At 41.7% G+C, this 22,500-nt stretch overlaps 1 protein-coding gene across 2 annotated transcripts in view; it reads right to left on the bottom strand.

Moving 5' to 3' along the window:
* The window catches only part of LOC119568304 (patched domain-containing protein 3-like), a gene marked incomplete in the record, with an annotated part of 90,104 nt that overhangs the window by 58,744 nt on the left and 8,860 nt on the right, over positions 1-22,500 (bottom strand). The window contains 2 exon segments of one of the 2 annotated variants that reach the window (XM_037916863.1): positions 1,233-2,006; positions 8,908-9,382. In XM_037916863.1, the coding sequence (XP_037772791.1) occupies positions 1,233-2,006; positions 8,908-9,020 (887 nt within the window). 2 annotated transcript variants of the gene reach the window in all.

Raw genomic sequence — 22,500 nt, 5'->3', positions numbered from 1 at the left:
GGGGAAGGAGGGGAGAAGTCAGTAAGGCTGACGTCGGGCGGGGAGGAACAGGTGTCATCCTAATAACAGCCATAACAACATTGAGAGCTACAATAGTGATAACGATAGCTTGAAAGATGGTGAGGATAACAGCCAAATAGTAACAAATGACAAAAATAACACTAAGAGCATTAATAATACAGCCGCAGATGACGACGACCTCGATGGTCATACTAACAATACTAATATGCAAATTCCATACTGCATATCGCCAGACTATAATTCTCTCATTTGCATATGAAGGAGAAATCGAAACTATTGAATTTGAATAAGAATGTAACCTCATCAAGTATCATGACCTGCGACCTTCACCCGCTGAACGTTCATTTTTTTTTTTTAACCGAAGATTTTAACATGGCATGCAAATCGTGTCATAAATTATTTCCCTTTTTTATTTCACAATAAAACCGGGAATCAAGACGGTACTAGACGAATTTAAAGACAGAGACGCAACAGACAAGAGATAGGCCGAAGTGGTGGAATGGACGAGCGGGGAAGGAAAAGAATCCCTCGGCAGCCTAGACATAGTCAATATATACTTGCACAAGCGCCAATAATCGTACGCCAAAAACAATGCACCGAGAGCGAGCGGGAGTTCCGTTAACCAAAGTTTCTCCGTCACGGTCTCGCCGAACGAACACAGACAGCAAACAAGGACCGCTTGTTAGCGTTAGTCTCATAGTCTTAGCTTTAACGTTAGCTTATCGCTTCTCTAAGTTTATATATATGTGTATATATAAATAAAGCATGAAGTGAGTGCGACCTCCCTAGCACTTGCTTGGCCAAACAGCCGACTGGTTCTTCGTGGCAAGGTTGGAACTCTGTTGGCTGAAGGCGGCGCAGCTTTGTGTTTAGCGAAGTGTATCCTTTGCTAATAGTGATTACGTCAGTCGAACCATGTGAACCACTGTGAAAACCCGCTGATTTAAGGGCTGTTTCTTATCTAAACCGATGAGGGAAAATGCAAAAAATGCTCAAGTAGACTATGTGAATAGCAGAAAATCGCTACATAGATACGATACATGATCATTTCTATGAGTCGCAGTTCCGTGACTAAGTGCCATAATAAATATACAATTAAATGAAAAAATAAAACCACTTAAATACGCGGCCCACAAGGATATACCTCCCTCAAGCCCGTAATTAGGCAACAGGTGAAGCCTATCCTATCCTTGATAAAAGCGCTGTCTCACCTTTCATCTTCCTTGCGCGTGTTTGTCCTGAGCCAGTAGGAGATGGACAGGGCCTTGACGCTCTCGATGGTGCTGGAGTTGGAGATCTCGAGGCCGCCGAAGAACAGCGGGAACACGTACATCTCAAACGTGTTGGGATTCAGCATGAGCGGGTACGTGAGGTTGTACTCGCCAACCTCGATCTCTGGCATGAGGTCCTTCAAGTCCAGGATGTTGTTTTCGTAGCACTTGCTGTCCCAGATGCCGCAGAGGTCCTCGTAGCGCACGAACTTGTCGTCGTACTCGACCCCGACGGTGTGGGCGAGTCGGTCGACCTCTAAGATGTCATTCCACACGTCGGTCCTCAGCAGAGTGCCCTCGTCCTTCGCCATGATGATGAAGCGAGCGAACCTCCCGGTCCTCGTCACACGCGACGGGTGGAAGTCGGAGCTGAAGTTGAGGAAGAAGTTCTCCTCGATGATCGCCCGCTCGTCCTTGGCGCCGCCCGTCGTCGGGGCGAACAGGTATTCTGGGTCATCTTCGTACACGATGTTCTGGAAACCTGTGGCTAAGATGGCGGTGATGAAGACCGGGACGATAATGAAGTATCCGAAGTGGTTGGCGATGATCTGGCCCAACCGGTGGAAGCTTCGGTTGAGGAAGTTGTCGAACTTTTCAAGGAAGCAACCCATGATGGATCGGAGTCTGGGACTCTCGGAGACGCAGGTGGGGGCGAGGCAGCAGCAGCAGCAGGAGAGCTGCTCGGAGGTCCCCGCCTCACGTGGTTCCTTACACCTGAAAAAAAAAATCACATGACTATCGAGCAACAACATATACTTTCAGAAATTCATTTATAATGGAAACAAACAAAACCACTTCAAAGGAAATATACAATAACGCACTGACGGACATAGCACAGTATTCAATCACCGTGCATACACAAACACCGAGCATACGAACAAGTACCAAATACACACAGCACTCGAACCACACTAACCCTAACGCATGCAAGCCAAAGAGTCCGATGGGGGAGTCCGGGAGGAGCGTCCGAGAAGCAGCAAGCCAAGCGTGCGCTACCGAACCATGTCACTGCACTCCTGACATTCTCGAAACGAAAGCGTAGTGATCGTACGCAAACGCAATGCAGTTCGTGTGACCGCAAAGGTTTTCTACTTCCGTCAATTTCTCCGTTTAAGTATTGGTTAAGGCATGTGACAGTAAGTGCTTCAAACCGATTTTATGCAGATAACCGATTTCCTGTCCTTTAAAACACTGTATACTACTGTAGTACGTTCTCCAGTACGGTACACTTCCCACGTTTTTCCGCGTTCCAGGGACTGGCACCCTCCCCTCGGCACTCGGATCGCTACTGAACTGGATCTGACACCTTCCCTCCTCTTATATTGCTCTCGCTACATCAATACTTGCGCCTCGCCTGCCAACCCCTTGGATAACGTCAATAACATGATTAAATCAAATAGGCATGTCGGCACGGGAAAGGATGACGTAGTAATAACAAGGACTTTGACACTTACAAGCCCGACATCGATCCCGGTTCCAGATAATCATTACCTCTCGCTGATGTGCAATAAACCTCTCGTGATTAATCGAGCATGTAAATTAAACGTCCCTTGATTACTACCCAGAGATCCCGGGAATTCGAAGCCTGTCACGAAATGGAAGAAAATAAAAACATAAAATGGCCAAACATTATTTATTTTTGGCCTTAGTAGTAGAAGGCCAAGAGGTGTAATTAATTCACTAATTACCAAACCCGTGACGATTTAAGTTGCTTGTCTGCTTGTTTGTACATGTGCTTGAAGGATTTATTGTGACTGATCACTTGTATGCGAAGTCATGGTTGCTTCAAATCTATATTTTCATCGTTTTAATTTTCCCCAGCTTTTTTCTCTTCCTAAGGCAACTCCCCCTCCCCCGTCCTCCTTCTAAACCCCATCCCCCGTCCTCCTTCTAATCCCCCTCCTCTTCCTCCCCATCCCCATCCCCCTCCCCCGTCCTCCTTCTAATCCCCCTCCTCTTCCTCCCCATCCCCATCCCCCTCCCTCCTCCTCCTTCCTCCCCATCCCCCTCCTCCTCCCTCTTCCTCCCCCTCCCCGCTCCTCCTCCTCCTCTCCTCCCCCCATCCCCTCTCTCCTCCCCTCCTCTCCTCCCCATCCCCCCTCCTCCTCCTTTCCTCCCCATCCCCCTCCTCCTCTTCCTCCCCTCTCATTCTCATTCTCCCTCTCCCTCTCCCCTCCTCCTCTTCTTCTTCCCTCCCCCTCCCCATCCTTTTCTCCCTCCCCTCCCCTCCTCCGTCCTCTTCCTCCTCCTCCACCATCGTTATTCTTCAGGACAATGAACGTCACTGGCATTTGGAGATTCTCTCGACAACAATGACGCAGTGAATCCTGATCATATGTTTACCGCTGATGCAATCCGATGTTGGGAAACCCAGGAAGACGAGCGTTCTGCCTCTTCTGTTGTACCACACAGAAGATAGACAGACAGATAGATAAATAGACATACAATACAGATAGACACAGGCATGGGCAGAAAAAAAGATACAGACAAAGATAGCGAGGCAGACACACACTTATCAAAAACTTTCCCCTGGGGAGCATTTACTTAGCCAGCGAGTCCTTCTTTCCCGTCTACATCCTGACCCTTCGTCCTTCGCTGGGCGCTTCATTAAGAGGTCGCCGAACACGCAGGCGATCACCCTCCCTCCCTCCCTCCCCCAGAAACAGACGCCAAAGTTAACTCTGGAAGGAGAGAGAGAGAGAGAGAGAGAGAGAGAGAGAGAGAGAGAGAGAGAGAGAGAGAGAGAGCGAGAGAGAGCGAGAGAGCGAGGAGAGAGAGAGAGAGAGAGAGAGAGAGAGAGAGGAGAGAGGAGAGAGAGAGAGAGAGAGAGAGAGAGAGAGAGAGGAAGAAGGAGCAAAGGAGAGAGAGAGAGAGAGCGAAAGAGAGAGAGAGAAGCGAAAGAGAGAGAGAGAGAGAGAGAAGACGAAAGAGAGAGAGAGTAGAGATAGAGAAGAGACAAGAGAGAGAGAGAGAGAGCGAAAGAGAGAGAGAGAGAGAGAGAGAGCGAAAGAGAGAGAGAAAGAAAGAGAGAAAGAGAAGAGAGAGAGGAGAAAAGAAGAGAGAAAAGAAAGTAGAGAGAAAGAGAGAGAAGAAAGAAGAGAGAGAAGAAGAGAGAGAAGAGTAGAGAGACGGGAGAGTATGGGAGAGAGAGGAGAGAGAGAGAGAGAGGAGGGAGGGAAGGGAGGAGGGAGGGAGGGAGGGAGGGAGGGAGGGAGGGAGGGAGGGAGGGAGGGAGGGAGGGAGAGAGAGAATGAGAATGTGTAAAATAACGGAAAAGTTGCGGTGATATTTTCTTCTAGGATTCCATGACGCAGTGGTTTTTTTTTTTCTCTTTCTCTCTTTTTCTTCAAGACGGAGGACGATTTATTCTGCGGAGTTCAATGCATCCTTCTCATTCAAAGCCACGTACACTTTGATCTATTTACCGACTCCAAGTTACGAAGAAATAAACAAACAGGGCAAAAGACTCTGCCCTCTCAAGAATAAAGCATGTTTACACGGCATATTTACACTCCAACAATTACTTAGCCACGAAGTCATTTTTTCCCCTTCTAAAATAATAAAATGATCTGCTGAACACCTGTACAACCAAAATACCTACCCTGTCAATATTCTAATCACGGTTAACCCTGTGCCATACACACCTATGTGATATTTAGGCCTTATCAAACCTTATAATTCTCGCTTCTGTAGTCTCGCATTGTAAACAGTTTAAACTAATATTTCCTTGTACTCGTTACTTTATATAATAGGTATATGTAAAGTTGCAGAATACTTATCTTCTTTATTCCGTGTAAAAAATACTTGTCTATAATAAATAATCATTACTAAATTTTAGCCAACAATTTAATTCAGAATCGATTCACTTATAAAGCGTCGATTTCGATCAACTGTAATAATGATACAAATGATTCACCATATTACTAGCACAAAAATAACGATAAATAATCACAAATATATCTACCATGTTTTAAAAATATTGATCGTAATATATAATCAGCTTTCGAAGGACCTCACTCTTCTCCTCACTACCCCCCACCCCCACCTAAATTCCTATTTGTCTCGGAAATTACAGTTAACTCACCTCCTCCTTGTTGCTTATTATGATTTTTTTTTTATAAAAACACACACTGGTCTTGTATACATTCCCCCGCTTTTTCGTTTTTATATACCTTACTTGATAGTCGTTCTGCGTTACGTGTGCGAGCGTGTGATAATATCCCCCATTTCTAAACATTCACCAGTTACATTTACCCCGTTGTCTTCACCTTCAAGAAGAAAAAACCCGTTACGAAACAAGCATTTCAATCATTTCTCTCCCTCTCTCTCCCCCTCTATCTGTCCCCAAGCGATCCCAAATGATGCAACCTAACGAGGGGGAAACGCCATTCAAGGTCCTCGCGTTCCCCATTTGCGTCCACGAAGTCTAACAAAAATAGGCTGCAGTTGCGTGGGAAGCGTGCACAGTCGTCAAGTCGTACTTTCCCCCACCCCCGACTTGCAATTCTGACAGCAACTCCTCCCAAAAACTGCCGAGACCATAGATTTCTTGCACACGCCAGAACCCCATCTTGTGGTCTCATCGCCTTGGCCCCTTTCGCCGACTTTCCGTTTTGGAGAAAAGTACAGTCACATTCGGGAGGGAAAAGAGGTGCGTAAAGTAAAAGCGAGCGATAAAGGGAGTCGAAAATAGTTATAAACGAAATTTTGAGTTCCGTCTCAAGGTTAGGTTCCCGACATTCCTCAAAGGCGTCGTTATTACCTCTCAAAAACCGCGATCAAAGCATAACGAGCGAGCTTTTCTCCGTAATCTTTCACCCTCATTTCCTTAACAACTCCTATACCGCCCCAGGGTAAAGCGTGCGAGTGTGTGAGGGTTAAGAGTGAGTGAGTCAGTCGTGATTGGGTAACCAGTGCGAGAGAGAGAGAGAGAGAGAGAGAGAACGAGGCCACAGGTGACCGTGTTTGCTTTGAGGTTATGTAAGAGTATGTGTCACTGTTACCCACGAATATGAACAAGAAACCTTACTAAACACGCAAAAATCTGGCTTGATTCAGGCGCTGTACACTCCCCAAATCTCTGAATGACTCACGTACGAGGCCGACCATATACGCTCACTGCAATCTCTCGATGATTACGTCATAGTTGCGTCACATGCGTCTAGCCTTGGTTCATATAGGATGTTATCTCCAATGCGCCAGAAGAGAGCTAGAGAAAGAGAATGGAAAGAGAGAGAGAAAAAAAAGCCTGTTTATTCATAACTATTGTTCTTTTATCAGCATCCAGATAGAGAAACGCACTCTGTTCGGAACATAACGCTTCAGTTTACAAAAATAAAAGTTTCGGGCAAATTCTCTACATGCTTTGTGCTATCTACTCATCACAATGACAAAACAAATAAGCAAACAAGAACACCAACATTAAAACCAAGGTCACGAAAGCTCATTACACGAACCAACCATTGTAAAAGGCAATTACAACATGCTTTAAAGCTGCTTTCGCAACGTTTGCCACATTCAAGCATTTCATTCACAACATTAACATTCTATGAAGAAAATATATCGTCTTTTGTGCGCGATCCCACGGTAGGAATGTGTACAAGAAAGGTGAGCAAATTAAATGACAAACTGACCAAAAATAATTAGGGATGCTTTTAAATTATCTTCAAAATCTTAAAACACACACACACTGCAAGAAGATATAAATTACCACACACACACAAACACACACATACAGTATAATATAAACATTTACATACATCTACACAAAACACAAAGCGAGTGCGGTATGTGTATGTCACAAGAAGTTATCTACTGGCGAGAATTTACTCATTAGTGATGCAACGACATTTGCAGTTCGAGAAGGAAGGTTATTTAATCCTTGAACAGGGATTTAAACTTCAAACTCTCCGATCTTTAAATGCTGTATGAACAGGTAATACAAGAAAAAATATTAACATGAACGACAAAAAGAGAGACCATGACACACAAGATTAGAAACAAATATAATTTGACTGCGATAATATTTCTCCGATTTATTATTTTCATCATGATGAAGTGGGCATGTTTATAACATATATATATATATATATATATATATATATATATATATATATATATATATATATATATATATATATATATATTACAATGACTTGTTTGAAAGTATTTTCGAGGTTTACAGCGTGTATTATATTATTCTAATGATACAGTTAGAATATTTACTGAAATCTGGATATCTGTATATTATCTAATTCATAATATTACTTGAATAAACTATTTTTACCTATTTAAAACCTTAATTAAATGCTTTACACGTTCCATATAACGTATTTAATATAAACTTTAGCCTGCTTTCTACCATCCTTGGTTTTCGCTCATACTGCAATATTGGAGTAATTTCCTCCAGAATTATACATCGTTTAAGCAATGCTACCTTACAATACAAAGCAACTAATTTAAAAACAGGGGAAAAAACGTTTACTTCCCGGGGAAAAAAGTATGCACGAAGCAAGGATAACTCCTTTTCACAACTCTAAAGCTTTTTTGAATATCGAGACTAAACTGGTTTGGAAATACTCGGATAATTAAACAGCATATCTATTTAACGGAACATTATTTTATTTTTGTTTTAACCAAGAATTTGCAGTTCTCATCTCATCTCTCTTGAATATATATTTCCACAGATACATAACACACGTCCAAATATAACCAATCACAGGCATGCGCGCGCGCGCGCGCACACACACACACACACACACACACAAGATACCTATGAGAAAACTGTAAAGGAAAATCAACCTATGCTTTAACTAACTCGACTCCTAACCGGCCTCTCCCCGCGTCCTTCTATCTCGTGATTTGTCTTGGCTCAAACCCCAAGGTCTTTCGCTCCTCTTCAACTTGACCACCGGCGGGCATATTTCAGAAGTAGCATATTATCGCGTGCTATTATGAAAGTCCTGGGAGAAGGCTACGTAATTTCTCTCGTTGGAATATGGTCTTCGGTCCGTCGCTTGCAGCATTTTTTTTTTTTACTGTGTCTGTCTTCTTTTACGTATTACCTTAACGTGAAAGTATGGTTCGTTTCGTCACCCTTGTTCAGTGAGGACTTTAGCCCGTCACCTCGTCTGAATCACACTACCAATCATCTCCGAGCAATAATTACCGACTGTAAATGACCACTTTACCCTGGCATACTCAGAACAACCTGGGCATTAAAAGACCAACTTCCTGGTTGGGCTTGGTCTCCAGGAAAGCATGTAGGCCTAATCTTTCCGAAGCTCAAAAGTGGTACCCACGCCTTGTGGTCTGTCTCGCCAACCTTAGAATAGCTCTGACTGGCGTGTGTGGAAAGGCCTACTGGCAGTTCCTAAATTTTGTCCTACACTAATCGCTTTGCCTGTTATACTGAGAGAAACTACATGTATCCATTTTCACATTTGGCAGCCTGAACCTAAATAATAACTATCAAAATCTGGGTTTCTTCCGAGCTCAAGTGTAACTTCTGTGCCTCACCCAAGTCACATATCGAAAAAAAATATCCCACATGCCAGAAAATAATAAAAAATCGATTAGTACAGTATCCACTCAAAAAAAAAACAAAAAAACTCACGTTACATCACCGTAGGCATGGATATATCTTGAATGTAGGTTAGCCACAAACAGCTGAGTGTCGGACCCCATTCGGTGTGCCCCGAGTCTTCGTCGTTTCCATTGTTCTTCCATTTTTCAGGGTTTTTCACTTATTCGCTTTGGTGGTTGTTTTACAAATATCTATATTCCTTTAGTGTCGGAAAATTAATTTTTTTTCTACATCGAAGTCACCTTCCATGAATGCATGATCACTGTCACAGCAAGCTCAGTCATTCATATATTATTTTTTAAATTTACGAGTCACTTATCCTCGTCAATTCGTAAATTCCACATTCACTTCTTTTTTTCCGACTTGAAACACACAAGATTCCCAGGCGACAGTGAATCGCGTGCTTCCGAAATTGTTTTTGTTTTCCCCGAAATTCAAGGCGAGGAAGCAACCGGTGCCCAATCTTCCGCCTGTGTCAAGTGCGTGCCTTGTCTTTGAATCTTTTCTCTCCTGCCTGAGTCTTCGTTCACACCGACTGGAAACAACTCAAGGGCCTGCATTTTACATGGTAACTACTCTAAAAAGCTTAACGAGCAGTTGACGCCCATTACCGAATACACTTAAGCCGGGAGATTAGTCATCCCGTTCATAGTGGAATGTCACTTATAATTCACACTAAGTATAATTCTTATTCGCGCACAGAATCTATTGGCCCATGAAGGAAAGATGCCTGAATAAAAAAAAAAGAAAAAAAAAAAAAAAAAAAAAAGAGCATGCAATTGTAATCTCGCCGTCTGCCTCCTCCGCGCTTTTTGCGGCCATCTAAAAACTTCCCTGTTGTGTGGTACAAAGGTTTAGACACAAGTCATCGCAAACTGGCATTTTCGTGAATATTTGCAACGGGTAACAAACACCCAACAGTTAATATAAAATGATAATTAATAAACGGAAATTATTAAAAAAAGAAAAAAAAAGAAGAAAAAAATCTTTATTAATGCGAGACTCAATACTGATATTAATTATTGCGTTCATACGGTACCGGTGTCACGCCTACAAAAGCGTCAGTCATTCTCCTCGACACGTCTGAGTAAACAGACAACAATTTAGTAATGCTCAAATTATTCACTGATTACTATTTTTATTTTTATTTTTTGCTTATAGTAAAATAACGACCAGCTAACGGCCCGAACAGTAATTAAAGAAATCGGCATTATAAAAGAGAAATTAAATCAGACAATATGTGTCTTGAATGAAGTAAAAAATATACAACTAAATGTTTTTAAATATCTATTTCAAATTTGAAAAATGCTTTTTTCCAGGTAGCTAAATGAACTCTGCCTTTCGTTCTTCCGCCATCGTTCACGGACAATGGCTTCGTAATATGACAAGATAAAAAATATATAAATATAGACCCGCCATAATAACTGTCATGCGCATAACAACAGCAACAAAACAAGGGAAAAAATAAATTATTACGCAGAAAAGTTTTGCAAAATATGTACCTGTACTGGACATCAAGAAGAACGGAGTATTTGCTTTTGTTAAATCAATCTGCACTTCGATGGGAAGAATTAATACCCTACAAATGGCTTATCGAAGGAATATATATATATATATATATATATATATATATATATATATATATATATATATTATATATATATATATATATATATATATATTATATATATATATATATATATATATATATATATAAAGAGAGAGAGAAGAGAGAGAGAAGAGAGATGAGAGAGAGAAGAGAGAGAGAGAGAGAGAGAGAGAGAGAGAGAGAGAGAGAGAGAGAGAGAGAGAGAGAGTCCTAACTTCCTGGACCTTGCTGACCTTCGAAACAACTTGGTTCTAGCGGTTCTTCTTTGGTTCTGAAGCCCCTCCTACTTGGGGCAACAGAAAATGAAAAAATAGGAAAGAAATTGATATGGATAAAATATTTTTGAAGAACTTTTAAGAAGGAAGTTGTGGAAAAGTCAGACACGGAGATAGACAGGCACATAAACAGGCACACACGGAGACATATACATACATAGAATCAGACAAACACTCTCCTTACAAAATTAAGGAGAGTCATAAAATATTTGATTTCTTTTTGCAGTGGGGATAGAGAGAGAGAGAGAGAGAGAGAGAGAGAGAGAGAGAGAGAGAGAGAGAGAGAGAGAGAGAGAGAGAGAGAGAGAGAGAGAGAGAGAGAGAGAGAGAGAGGTGAAGGGGGAATACAAAGGAACAGGAGAGAAAGAGAAATTAACATAAATAAGCCACATTCGGATACCTCTCAAGGCTCTCTAAGACTAAGGATGTGAATGAAGTGAGGGTGGAGGGAGGAGGAAAGGGGGGAGGGGGTATGTTGGAGGTAAGCTTTATTGTCTTTTTATTTCCTTGTTTTGCTCTTGGTGTTTTTTTTATGCTTCTGGAAATTAATATTTCCTCGTTACGTTATTATTTTACTGCGCACTCTGATTGAAGGAAAATTTTCTTGTCTGGGCCTTCCTCTCTCTCTCTCTCTCTCTCTCTCTCTCTCTCTCTCTCTCCTCTCTCTCTCTCTCTCTCTCTCTCTCTCCCTCCCTCCCTCCCTCCCTCCCTCCCTCTCTCTCTCTCTCTCTCTCTCTCTTATGTGAATTATAAATATATCGTATCACGAGACATTATGTTTTTAGTAACTGTCCGCGACAGTGTATATATATATATATATATATATATATATATATATATATATATATATATATATATATATTATATATCCTTGCTTCTAGACTATTTAGCAAAAAGCGTAGCCCCGACAAGGAGCAGCGAGACCAAAAGCAGATCATAAACAAAACAAAAAAAATCTACTGAACACTCTCAATTTTAAAAGTTCTAAATTATTTTTTTCATCAACTATAGAAAAAATATTAAAAGATATGAAAAAAAATACAACTCTGCAAAAATAAAGACCCTTTCCAGCGTGGCATCCGATCTTTTGTGACTCCACCAGAATAACAAAAGGTCACGTGCCTCCTTCGACGCTTAAGGAGTAATAAATAATCAATGCTAGGGCGTGGAGGACCACCAGCAGGGGAGGAGGAAGGAAGAAGGGTGAAGGACAGAGGATATTAAGGGTATATTGATAAGAAGATTAATGAAGAAATGGAGATGCTCAGGCGTTTTGGTTTTGAGTTTAGGTACGACAGGTTTAAAGAGAAGTGAGAAAAACATACACACACAGGCGGGCGGGGTGGGGTGGGGTGGGGTGGGGGGGTTGATTTTCAAATCGCATTCATATACAAGTAAATTCTTTCCGAAAGTTTATCCTCTAAATCTCTCTGTGATCTTATCCGACATCGCTGCAAAATCCAATTCGTTTTAAAAGAAGATAATACGAACATCCTACTTTTCAACCACTCTCATTTTTCAATATCTATCTCCTGCAAGTCCCAGCAAACTGCTACAAACCACATATAAAACCCTCAGTGCTGAAAAAAGTGAGCGGAAAAGACCGTAAAATTATCACACGCCTCTTCCTCTTCCTCCAAAATCATCTAAACGAATCTTCCACTTCGCAAACCTGAAATTCCACACAAGACACGGGAAGACAGAAGGACACGGCTGCGGTTTTGAGTGAACAAGTTTCTGTCTAACTTAATGGTTAAAAGAGAAGCATTCTTTTTTGTGTCTTTTTCGAGCTAAATACGTAGTGTTTGAACTAGCCTGCACGGAAAGACTGGCCTTGAGACGGTTATGAAATAGATTAAATCTATGATCTGCACTGATAGTATAGTTCCACACTCGGGATTTATTAATATCTTTATAGATCATGACAACGTCATTGCTTAAATCTCGAATAACTGGTTATATCTGGCCAAATTTAATGATCGAGGTAACCCATGAATTTACAAGCAACGTGATTCTTTATACTCTTAAACCCATACCTGGAATTGGCAGGTACAAACGCTACGTCGTATAATCCTGCTTCCGTTCCCTTCTTCCTGGTATTCACAATCAAATCCCAAATTTATTGCGCTTGCTAACTCCCCATCATTCAGCATTATAAAAAAAGAATGAAAGAAAGAAAACGTGCGCACTCACACACACAAACACACACACACACACACACACACACACACACACACACACACACATAGAAAAGCGAAATCGAAAAACAGAAAGAAAAAATCGAAAACGACTTTTGGGGTCCATTTAACACGTAACCGCGAAGCAGGCCCGTTTGCCTCGAAGTGTTGGGAACCCCCAAAACATTAATTTAATAGGTGTAGCCCTTTTTAACCCTTAGGCTACGAACGCCCTTGAAAATTCCAGAGGGTGACTTCAGCGCAGCATCGTGGGAGGCTGAGACAGATGGTCACCCCTGTGTAAAAGGCTAGAAATTAAAAAAAAGGGAAAACATTCATATATCAATTTGGTTGGTGTGTGTATTTATGCTATCCATATGGGTTTAAATATGCATAGTTATATGGATGCTATGATGCGAAAAGGGGAAGAGGAAGAAGAAAAAAACACCAAACAATGTCTTCGTGATGTGCGAATTAGGAAAAGGAAAACAACATAAATGACGATGTTATATAACGCTCATGTGTTATTATCCTCGTATCTTTTATGGACAAAGAGTGACTTACATAATAAAGGAAGCGTTTTTTTGTGCTGTAAAAAAGTGTTGGTAAAAAAGGGGAAATAGAGAATGCAAAAGAAAAAACAGGGAAGGAAGGGTGAAGAGAAATACGGGGAAGAGAAAGAGGATGGGAAGTATGAGTTGCGAGAATTACGACCAAAGGGAAGGAGGTTAAATTGAAGAGAAGGAAGGAAGTGAGTACGACTATTGGTGATGGTTGGTGGAAGAGGCGGCGGCGGAGGAGGAGGAGGAGGAGGAGGGGAGGAGGAGGAGGAGGAGGAGGAGGAAGAAGAAGAAGGGAAGAAGAGGAAGACGAGGAGGTGAAGGAGGAGGAGGAGGAGAAAGAGGAGGAGGAGGAGGAGAAAGAGGAGGAGGAGGAAAAGGAAGAGGAGGAGGATAAGGGGGAAGAGGAAAAGGAAGAGGAGGAGGTGGAGGAGAAGGAAGAGGAGCTGGAAAGGAAAAAGAAGACAAGGAAAAAGAGAACGGAGAAGGAGAAGAGTAGGATCAAGAGGCCCGGCAGGAGGGTCAAAGAGGATGCTGTCCATAGAAACAGACCTTGAATCTTAAAGCGACGCACAGAATGGATGGGAGGGCCCAGGTATGGAGAGACAGCGGAGGGGCATGGAGGGGATACCCGCCCAGGTGCAGCCTTGGCACGGAGACATGCAGTCTGTGTGACCTTGGCGAGTGCAGAACGGAAGGGGGTACAAATGGGCGACCGAGGAGTCAGGAATACGAGGAGAAACATGTCTGTGAGGATGATATATATATAAACGAGAGAGAGAGAGAGAGAGAAAGAGAGAGAGAGAGAGAGAAAGATGAGAAAGAGAGAGAGAGACAGAGAGAGAGAGGGGGGGGGTACGAGAGAGAGAGAGAGGAGAGGAGAGGTACAAGGAAACATGCGAATCAGTACTTAAAGAGAAACCGATAACAGCGGGCTTACAAGAACAATGAATGAGGAACGTGAAATTAACTGCGGATCTCCCCCCCCCTTTCTCTCTCTCTCTCTCTCTCTCTCTCTCTCTCTCTCTCTCTCTCTCTCTCTCTCTCTCTCTCTCTCTCTCTCTCTCTCTCTCTCTCTCCTCCGTCAAACAGTGCGATGCAGGATACACGCCTGGTTACCCGACCCGTTTCGGTTGATGATTCAAAGCGCTTCGAAAAGTTGCTCGTTTCGCGAAATCCTAAACCAGATACGAAGCACCTACTACACATAACCACCTGCGGCGATACATCACCTCTCACAGCTGGTTGCACAGAGACGGATATGTACCATCAAATGCGATTAAGGGCACATCACACCGTCGTCACATCGCGGTCGTGAGAGATACCAGGAGCTCACAAAAGAGAACACTCCCACTAAATGCGCTTCCTCTTTGCTTCTCTCGAGGTTTGTTTGGGTCATAAGTAAGCCGCGCGCGCGTGAGGGTACGTGTGTGTCATGTAAAAGGATATAGGTACGCAGGGAGTATAAATACATACTGATACATACAAACATGCGAACGCACATACATACACGCGCGGAAGTATGTTCAATTTACAAACCACACGAGAGAGCGAGTGAGTAAATGGATGAAAGAGAAAGGGAGAGGGAGGGAGGGAGGGAGGGAGGGGAGGGAGGGAGAGAGGAGAGGGAGGGAGAGAGGAAGAGGGAGAGGGAGGGAGGGAGGAGAGGGAGAGGGAGGGAGGAGAGGGAGGGGAGAGAGGAGGGAGAGAGAGAGAGAGAGAGAGGAGAGGGAGAGGAGAGAGAGAGAGAGAGAGAGAGAGAGAGAGAGAGAGAATGTACACACGTTCCTCCTTCACCCCCTCATCCCATCAACGACCCCCCCTCTCCGCCTCCCCGCCCACCGCCTACGGAAGGAGCGAAACCGGTCTCGAAAAGAGGAACTTTCCAACGCCTGTGACGGTCCCCTTCGCTCCGTTCGACGCCCGCCAAGACTCTACATCGCTCGACTTGCCTTAGAAGTCGAGCAATACAGAAAGAAATTCTCTGGAGACAAAGCAAGCACGGTGAAGCCTCTGCGTTCAGTTAAAACCCATTCTTACCTGTCCTTTCTGGAAGCAAAATACCTGTTCCTTAAAGCTTTAAGTAAAGGCCATCTCGATAAAAGAGGCGGAGTGTCAGGAGGAAAATCCTAATGATCACGGAATCTCAGGAGACGATCGTGCGTTGAGTATCAACAGGATTCCTTTCAAAAAACGATGTTTTTAGGTTTCTAAAAGCTGCAGGATCCTTGATCGAGGCAAGATGTGAACGAAGCATGTGTTTAAGCTCTCGAGTCACATCGTGTATCTTCAGGATGTACCAGCGTCTGCCACGGCGTCTCGAGGTTCTTCGTCTTAATTATGCGACTGTGTGCGTCATTACTTAACCTCTCTCTCTCTCAGACGAAAGTCAATCTATTAGTGATATCAATTATGCACACAGAAAAATCCCAAAATAATTATCACAAAAAAGACCTACAGAAGGAGGAAGAACACCACCCCCCTCAAATCAAATGAAAATGAAGTTATTCTACAGTAATCTTTCTCGCCTTATCAGCAAGTGGGACAAACTCCAAACATTACTCGTTAAACAAAGGTTCTGGGAACGGAAGAAATAGTGTTAGTAGGAGAAAAAAAAAAAGCCTATTCAAAGAAAATTAAACAAAAAAAGAATGTAACATAGTAAACAGACAGGAAGCCACTGACTTTAAGCGATGACTAAGTGAGGAAGAGAGAGAGAGAGAGAGAGAGAGAGAGAGAGAGAGAGAGAGAGAGAGAGAGAGAGAGAGAGAGAGGAGAGAGAGAGGAGAAGAGAGAGAGAGAGAGAGAGAGAGGGGGGGGGGAGATAGAGATACGAGATAGTTAGATAGACAGGAAAAAAACATACTATCATAGTTTACTGACAAAATTTTTACAAGCCCAATAATGCCTTAATGTTTTTTGTCCATTGAAATATCTACACATATTCTATAAAAGAGCGAGGGAACCAGAAAACCAAATTAGGACCAACGAGGGATGAATCAAAGCACTCTTCATGGCAATTCTAAAAGAAGAAGAAGAAGAAGAAGAAGAAGGAGAAGGAAAAGGAAAAGGAGAAGAAGAAGAAGAACAAGAAGAAAGAAAAACAAAGAAAAATAAAATAAAATATAAATACACTTTCCCGGTGTTCGCGTGCGTTCCGTACAATGCGTTCCGCGTATGTACTGACGTCACAGTGGCTCAATAGGGTAGACTGAATAATTCCTTTCAACCAAACAATTACCTTTTTGTAATATCATCAACTCTTGAGCATAACAGCATGTTTTTGTTATATATATATATATATATATATATATATATATATATATATATATATATATATATATATATTATTTTTAAAAGGCATGATGAAAAATAAAACACATACACACACATATACATACATACATACACACACACACACACACACACACACACACACACACACACACAACATATATATAAGTGCTTGGTATGCCTCCGTGTATGTGCCCTGTCGTTTGCGGGTTTTAAGTATAGATAAAAAACATCCACCACGTTAGCGTACCTTATACAAGTATGCTTTTAAGGACCACCTTTGGCAAGCTTACTTTACGGACTTATGTAAGTGTAAGTACATGTACATACGTTCGCTAATTGAAATAAGCGTGGGAATCAGCTATTTACCTTCGTCACTGGTAACTAAAGTGGATGGGGAGGGGAGAAAAAGAGGGGGAGAAAGAGGGGAATGTGGAGGGGAGAGAAAGAGGGGAAGGGGAGAGAGGGAGAAAGAAGGGGGAGAAGGAGGGGAAGGGGGAGGGGGAGAAGGAGGGGAAGGGGAAGAGGGAGAAAGAGGGGAAGGGGAGAGGGAGAGAAAGAAGGGGAGGGGGAGGGGGAGAAAGAGGGGAAGGGGAGGAAAAAGAGAGGAAAGATTTAGACTGGCGCAACGAAGGGAAAATGAAGCAGAGGGGGAAATGATTTTAGTAAAATGACCGGAAGAACAGGAGGAAGTCAGAAATTATAAAAAAAAAATATACATATATATATATATATATATATATATATATAATATCTTTATATATATATATATATATATATATATATATATATATATATAAATACATATATATATATATATATATATATATATATATATATATATATATATATATATATATATATACACACACACACAACGCATGTTGCTGACATTCCAACTGACAATATCTTTACACTGAAATCACAATTCTTATGGTAATATAAACCCTCAAGTTCCCGATAATTCCCCTTTTTTTCAAAATACAATCACCTCGCTCTCATCCAAGTCGTGTCATTAGCGGCACATCACTGATCGAAAAAAAAAGTTCCCGGTAATTTTCAGGCGAGAGAGAGAGAGGGGGGGGGGGGCAGAAGAGTAGCTAGAGAGTGGGCGCGCGTCGGAGCTGAGGTCAGTAGGTTAGCACGGCCTGTGACCTCGATCCGGGGAGTTTCGTGGGGGTATCGCCGTCAGTCCAGTGAAGATGACAGCGGCCGACGGAAGGGCATCCGGGTCTAGAAAGCACGGAATGATCTGCGATTGGAATTCTGGCGCGAGGAAGGGGGTGAAGGTAGTCGGTGGAATGGCAAGGCTGTTTCCCCCCCCCAGAAGCCCCCCCCCCCCAAAAAAAAAAAAAAAAAAAAAAATATATATATATATATAAAAGGATAATAATAATAAAAATATTTAAGAAATTGTGAACAAACATAAAAATAAACAATACGTATTTACCACACTTACATATTTGTTTCTTATCGCTCAAAATAACAAAGCAATTACTTATTTTTTGGAAAACCCACTAGGCAGTATACGCAGTTTCCATCAACCGCTATTTCCCGCATCATTGTTGTTGCCATGTGTTGCCATGCTGACCAAAATGACGCCGCAAATACCTTCCCGAAAATAGAAGGATTAATTCACGGAACGATGATCACAACTGATAATTTTTTTTTTTATATAACGAGTAAAAGAAAGACTTAATTAGTGTCCTTGAGCTTGAAAAGGAAGAGGGAAGAGAAGGAAAACGAGTGAAAAATAACAAATAAGAGTGTAAAGGGTTTGGGGGCAAGGGAGGAGGGAGGGGATAGGGAGGGGATACAGGAGTGGGAAGGTGGAGACGGAAGGGGGAGGGGGAGAAGGATGCAGGAGTAGGAGGACGGGGGAAGAAAGAGGGGGATACGGGAGTAGGAAGATGAGGGAAATGAAAGAAGAGAGGGGAATGCAGGAGTGGGGAAGAGAAAGAGATGGGGATAATGCAGGAATGAGGAAGATGTAGAAGAGAGACGGGAGAGGATTCAGGGGCGAGAAGATGAGGAAGAGAGAGGGGAGAGGGGAATACAGGATGGGGAAGAGAGAAGGGAGAAGATACAGGAGTGGGGACGAAGGGGGGAAGGAAGAGGCAGAAGAGAGGGGATTTCCATGGCGGCTGAGAAAGTGATTCATGACCCACGCTCGCGGTTTGCAATCCATCGTTTCCTCTAAACCTCTCTCTTCCTCTCAAGGACAAAGCTCAAAGATCCACTGTTCTTGCTTCTTCAATAATTACCTTCGGGTCCTGCTTCTTCCTCTAGTTATCGCCACAAGCTTGTCGTTGACTAATATTTTTTTCTGAACTCTACTGCAAGAATACTTAAGTCACCGCTAAAATGTCAACACGGAACACCTGCGTGAAATGAGCTTACTTTTACAATTCCGTTTTCAATGATATCGCGAAAAATATTTCACCAAAACAAACCTGACATTGACCAATTTTAAAATCAAACCAAACAATCAGTTTGACTTAACATTCCAAGTCCGTAGAAAAAAAAATGATTCGGCAAAGTCTATCTTTTAACCAACCTAAGCATTCTGATTAACCGAAGATTCCAAAGGCGTAGAAACAGATTCGGCAAAGAGATTCCGGGTCGATGAAGCTCGACAACCGAATCGACCTCTACCAAGCTGCCATCGTTGTATAAGAGCAATTACCCTCTGCGAGGCGCCGGACCGAGCGTGAGTGCTTACACAAGTTGGTTTTCCGGGAATATCACCGAAAACGGACAATTCTGGTGCCAGGGAGGGGTTGTGTAACGCAGGATGTGCGTCACAGCCAATACTATGGGGACTGATCAATTGCTGACTGTATCTATAAAATAACGAGTTCTTTTCATATATAGCGATATGATTTTAGGGAAATTCGATGAAAATATATTCGAATTCACATTTACGGGCGACAAAATGTCATCGCCATTTGTTGACAGCAAATGCGGCTGTTGGGTAATCTCTTCACGCCTTCCTTCCCAACGGCTTTGTAAAGAAAAAAAGAAAAAAGAAAAAGAAAAAACAATAATCAAGTCCTTCCTGTTATAAATAAATAAATATGTAAAAAAAAAAAACGGCTGCGTTTCATGAATATAACCTCCTACAAGCTCGAAGGGCAAACGTAAAAGGACAAAGACACTAAACGCGCCAGATTCAGTCCATCCTCACTCTGCGTGAAAAGAAGAATGACTCGCTATTAAGAGCAGGATTTCCGAATGCGAGTCCTACATCGTCGCGAGTCATCGATGTCCAGCGGCCCATCAGTTGGATATGGGCGTGATGGGCCATTCAAAGGGACATGGGCGTTTAGGTAAGAGTGACTTGCAAGGCCAGTTGTTGTGCAACCCCTTTCGGGAGTTTTATGCCATTCAATGTTTTATATTATGTTTACTTTGCGTGATTTTTCATGTGTGATGTGCGCAATAAAGTAATGCGCAAAAGCTGAAATATTCGTTGTTGTTTGCGCTTACAATTCATCTTAGATCATTTTCCAAACTTACCTGGTCATGCGACCTTTTGGAAACAATATGACGAGTTAGCGGAACATACCTGTTGGAGAAAGAAAAAGAAAACATTAGTATTTTTGAACTTCCTCGTAAACACAACATGTTCTGCAAAAAAAAATAAATGTCAACAAAGAAAAATAAATAAAAGATCGTAATCAAAACAATGGATAAAGTAAGTTTAAAACAGCTGACGATCGCAGTAAAGAATAAAAAAGCTTAAAGAAAAGAAAGGGGAAAAAAAATCAGTTATTGACCCTCCCTGCCGGTTTTTGCATTTGGCACCAGCAGGTTGTTCTGGTAGTAAATGATATTTGTGCTTCGTATATCAGACAATTCCTGCGGCAAAATACGGCACACCAGAACACATTGTATTTTCCTCTGTTTTCCATACGAATACAAATGCTGATATCAATTATGTTTTAAGGACCTCATCGTACCATTACAATGCCTTTTTGGAGAGTAATTACACGCTGCAAAGTACATATTCTGAAGCAAATATTCCATTCATAACGTAAATTCCACTTTCTTTCGCGTAAAACTATAACATCATGTTTACATTCTTTTTAAATTCGCTATACGTACTGTATATATTCACAGGGTTACTAGAAAAAAATAATAATTACCGCAGTTTCCCATCTCAAAGAAAAATTGAGCCGAGACTGACATCTACCCGACTTTCCAGTTCCTATTCCAGTTAATTCTCGTTCTCATTCTAGCTATCACTTACTCCTGCATTGCAATCCTAAACAATGTGATTATGACAGAATTCGAGATCGTTGTGTATGAAAATCGTCTGTTTGTCTGAGGAGTTCATGACTTCCGTTTTCCGATGATGATTCATGTCTTTTGAGGGGGGACTATAGAGCGTAATTGTTTGTTTTTAGCAGTACGTGTGTATTTAATCTATACCCGTATACTTGCTCTCTATTTCTTGTTCTTTTGTCTACGGTGCATATGTGTATTTGTAGACTGCACAGCCTTGCATTTATTGCATGCCTCTTTGTCTATCTGTCTGGTGATAGGTGTTCTATCCTAAACAGAGCTTTAAGAGCATATCTTGGCGTTCATAAATACGGCTGTACAAGGAGAAATGGGATCTGAGCCACCAACTATTTGAAGAAAAATAGACACGGTTAGGCTATGGAACCATGTATATGTATATATCTACAACTTGTATCGTGACACTTCAATAAATAAAAGAATTGAACTGAATTGAAATATTTCTCTTTTTCTCTCCGTCTCATAAATCTCTACATTCGTACACTCCTGCTGTATATCATATAAGAGAAATCTATTTACCTACACGGTGAAAACGAAGTCAATTGTAATTACAAGAGTTCTTACATCCGGTAGTTGGCCTAACAGCTGCGGCTGACACCCACCTCATGTCGGTCTCTGCACTGCTCTTGGCTTCAGGTTTCGCCATGTCACAAGATTTGGGTTTCCTTCAAGCACATCAGCAGAATATTAATATTGTTGTTTGTTATTATTATATTTCCACTGTTTTTTCGATAAGGAGTTTTATTCCTTCGAAAAACAGCAACGGGATATTATTATTGTTTATATTTCTATTGTTTTTTTGCCAAGGAATTTATTTCTTAAAGCACATCAGCAGGATATTATTACTGTTAAATTCATTTTTTTTTTTTCAAGAAGTACTTTTATTTTTTCAAAGCACAGCAGCAGGATTTTAATGTTTTTTTTTTTTTTTTTTTTATTATTTTCATCACCTCTTCACCAAAGTACAACAGCAAGATATTACTGCTTTTATTTCTACTGCTTTTTCGCTCCTGACTTTTATTCCATCAAAGATATTTTCATGTCTACTCTTGTTTTACGGAATGATCATGGCAACGGAAAACGTGTCCAAATTGTTTGCCTACGTGATTTTTTTTTTTTTTGAGAAATCAAGTGAAATTATCTTTTCTCTCTTTCTTTAAACAACCGTGCTTTTGCAACAATCACGTGACCGCTCTTCTGCCTTCAAGCAAAGCTCAGACCAAAGTACTCTTCTAAGTCCTTGGTAAACGCTCTATACACAGTTTCCTGAGCTCAAGTAGACCGCAAGACCGTAATATTGTGCTACTTATTTTTATATTCCGTGTTTTTATTCTCGTAATCCATATTATCATATAATTAACTAATCCCAAAGCGCTATGAATGAAAAGATATATATATAAATA

The sequence above is a fragment of the Penaeus monodon genome, chromosome 1 (assembly GCF_015228065.2).
Source record: "Penaeus monodon isolate SGIC_2016 chromosome 1, NSTDA_Pmon_1, whole genome shotgun sequence".
Lineage (NCBI taxonomy): Eukaryota > Metazoa > Arthropoda > Malacostraca > Decapoda > Penaeidae > Penaeus > Penaeus monodon.
Note: the sequence above shows the minus strand (reverse complement) of the source record. Positions and strands in the feature narration are given on the sequence as shown.